This window comes from Amphimedon queenslandica, unplaced genomic scaffold, assembly GCF_000090795.2.
Source record: "Amphimedon queenslandica unplaced genomic scaffold, v1.1 AMPQUscaffold_11194, whole genome shotgun sequence".
NCBI classification, from domain to species: domain Eukaryota; kingdom Metazoa; phylum Porifera; class Demospongiae; order Haplosclerida; family Niphatidae; genus Amphimedon; species Amphimedon queenslandica.
Genome location: NW_003548561.1, coordinates 1 through 3,674, shown reverse-complemented (window position 1 = coordinate 3,674; position 3,674 = coordinate 1). Strand labels below are relative to the sequence as shown.

At 36.8% G+C, this 3,674-nt stretch overlaps 1 protein-coding gene across 1 annotated transcript in view; it reads left to right on the top strand.

Moving 5' to 3' along the window:
- The window catches only part of LOC109589549 (xenotropic and polytropic retrovirus receptor 1-like), a 5,001-nt gene extending 4,589 nt beyond the window's left edge, over window positions 1-412 (top strand). Inside the window, exons 7-8 of the mRNA XM_020005611.1 lie at window positions 11-152; window positions 346-412. Coding sequence (XP_019861170.1) covers window positions 11-152; window positions 346-412 — 209 coding nt within the window. The remainder of the gene's footprint in view (window positions 1-10; window positions 153-345) is intronic.
- Window positions 413-3,674: the final 3,262 nt, after the last annotated feature.

Below are 3,674 nucleotides of genomic sequence, written 5' to 3'. Positions count from 1 at the left end.
AATGGATCAGTGGATGATCCAGTGACTGATAGTGATATTAATGTTGATTCATGTTCCAGGAGTGAGAGGAGGGAGAGTGAAGGAGGAGGAGGAGGTCATAGGTCACTGCAGGTTGGGTTTGTAATACCTGCAGTCATACCAGAGACTATACTGTAAATAATGATAATAATGATAATGATGATACTTTGTTTGAAATTTATCTGAATTATACTGTGAATGTACGTACAATTAATATTTTTATCAAATTACAATATAGATCTATTTGTATATTTGCTGTAAAGCAAGAGCATGGTGATCTACTGTTCCTGTAAATGTAATTGTAAATAATGCATTGTCTTATGATAGCCTTATTAAGACGGGTGGTTATTGTGAACTGACCAATGAAATTGAAGGACCAGAAGTGAAGACTTGAAGTCAATGAAGTGTAGCTGTGCTGACCTTTTGCTTTCTGATAGTTGTCTCTCTCCTCTCGGCGCCAGCTCCTTACTCTCATTCCCTTGGCCTCTCATTGATTAGGAATGTTTTAATGATGGAGGAATGCGCGGATGTATTTGAAAGAAGAGATCATAAAGAAGCTGTTCGGTTACTACGTTTACAGGATCCTAATTTACTTTACCGGGATGAGCCTTACCTGCTTTATTTTTCTATAAGTAATGGCTGGTTAGATATTACAAGAGAACTCATCAAAAAATATCACTTTAGTCCACATGGATACTACTACTATTCTGGTCAACCCTGTCTTCCACATGGATACTACCTTTATGTAGCTGCTGAAGGCAATCACGTGAATATAGTTGAATATCTTATTAAAGAGTGTGGCTGTGATCCAATGATGAGGAGTACTACTAGGTATGGCAGTGTCCCTTTTCTTCATTATGTAGCTAGTGAAGGATTACTTGATGTCTTGAAGTGTATGGTCATGAATATCAATGGTCATATAATGGATGAACAATATCGTGATACTAATGGTCGGACTGTTCTTCATTGTGCTGTTAAACATATAGATGTTGTAAAGTACCTCATTAATGAGTGTAACTGTGATATAATGACCACTAATAAATATGGAAAAACTATTCTACATGATGTAGCAAGTAAAAGATTACTTGATGTCATGAAGTACCTCATCAATACTCATCACTATCCAATGACTACCAACAATAGTGGTCAGATTGGTGCTGTCAAACACATAGATGTTGTGAAGTACCTCATTAATGAGTGTAACTATGATATAATGACTCGTGATAAAAATGGTGTCCCTTTTATTCATTATGTAGCTAGTGAAGGATTACTTGATGTCTTGAAGTGTATGGTCATGAATATCAATGGTCATATAATGGATAAACAATATCGTGATACTTATGGTCAGACTGTTCTTCATTGTGCTGTTAAACACATAGATGTTGTAAAGTACCTCATTAATGAGTGTAACTGTGATATAATGACTCGTGATAAATATGAACAAACACCTCTTCATTGTGCTGCCAGGTTGGGTACAGCTCAAGTTGTTAAATTTTTACTGTCGGCAGGCAATTGTGATCCTTTGGCTAAAGACAATGAGGGGAAGACACCATTACAACTAGCTAAAGTGAGAGGGCATGATAGTGATACTGTCATTGCTATCTTCAAGAAGTTTGGTGACATTAAAATATCTCATCCAATTGATTCTTATGTTAACGTTCTCCTTGTGGGTAATCCTGAAGCTGGTAAAAGTACTCTTAGTCATGTCATCAATGACACAGCTACTGGCCCTTTTGTTCTTGGTTCCTTTAGAAATGTTGGAGGGGTAGTGCCCTGTACTGCTGGCATCATTCCTTATAAAATACAACACAGGACACTGGGTAACATCATTCTTCATGATTTTGCTGGTCATTCAGAATACTACTCCAGTCACAGTGCTGTCATTGAGAATCTGTTACAAGGCTCTGGTAGTGTGTTCCTGATAGTAGTGAATATATTGGAGAAGGAAGCAGTCAAACAGCTTCATCAGTGGCTAACAGTTGTGAGGAATGAAGCACAGAAAGCTCTTAATCAATGCCATGTTATTGTAATAGTCAGTCATGTGGATGAGATAAGTAATCCTGTTGAAAGGAAGAGAAAAGAAGAAATACAGGAGACTATTATAAAGGAAAGGTGTGATAGTGTCTTTTTAGATTGTCGTAAGCTTGGTGGGAGTGGTGTGGATTCCTTCTTTCATAAGTTGTCTAGTGCTTGTGAGTCAATTCGTAGTTCAAGTGGAAGGAATTTGAGTCTTTATTGTCACATGATGTATGGTCTACTGGAGGAAAGAAAAGAGAATATACTGACCCTCTCTGATGTAATATCTGCTGGTAAGAACAATAATGATTATGTTATACCAGATAAGAGAGAAGACGTCTTGGATGTTCTTCATTCATTGCACTCAATTGGTTTGATCAATGTTCTCAAAAGTGAAGACAAGGTATGGGTTGTTGTGAATAAGGGTATACTACTAACTGAGGTGGATGGGATTCTCTTTGCTCCAAAGACATTTAAAGAACATGTTGACATTGCTAGCAATACTGGTATTGTTAGTGTGTCTGGTCTGACTAGACTCTTCCCTGAATATGATCCTGACATGTTGATCTGTTTCCTAAAGAACATGGAACTTTGTCAAGAATTGGATCCATCTTTCCTAAGAATGACAAACTTAATAGCAGGAGATAGAGAGGAGACAGGAGACTGTACCTCAGAGACTCAAAGAAGAGGAGAAAGGTTGTTGTTCTTTTCATGTCTTTTGTCTACTGATAGACCTAAGAAGATGACTAGTGAAGTGTACCAGTTCGGTTGGTGTCTACAGTGTACTAGAGAACATGATTTCTTTCCTCCTCGATACTTCCATGTCCTCTCATTACATCTTGCTTTTAAAATGGCTCAGCCTCAAGAAGGTGACAAGTTAAAGCGACGTTGTACATTTTGGAAGAATGGACTTTATTGGTTTAATGGTCATGGTGTAGGATCACTGGTAGAGATTGTGGATGAGAGCCAGTGTGTACTAGTAATGATGTCCTGTGAGAAAGGTTACAGTGACAATATGGTGTCTCTAAGAAGAGATGTGATAGGAGAGGTAATGAGTGTTTATAAAGAATCTTGTCCCAGTCTAGAGGTAAAACAGTTAGTTATTGGTCATAAAGAACTAGCCTATCCTGTGAATACACCAAGAGAAAGGACAGTGTATAGTGTAAATGATATACTGTCTGCTATTGACAAGAGAGAAGAGTTTTTAGTAAAGTGTGATGGTAGTAAAGGTGAAAAGGTGAAGGAGATCCTAGCTGATGAATCATTATCAGATATTAGTAACCTGTCACTATTAGGAGGACGTGATATTAAGGTAAGAATTAACACACACAAACTGTTTGATACATTGATACAAGCACTAATAATCAAAAGGTCATATCTTAAAAGTTATTTTATTTCTTATCAATTACTCAGTAGTCTTTGTCATAATTGTGGGTTGTCATTGTGTGGCTTTTACTACTAATAATATATACTTGTACATCTGTTAAACTCACCTTTCAGCAATACACTACTGATGTATATCACCTTGATAAACAAGCACAGTGACAAATATCATTATTATTGTTATTGTATAGGAATTGATTGAAATATCTGAAGAATTCAAGACACCATTGACTCCAATAAAGCTAGGTATGTTATAC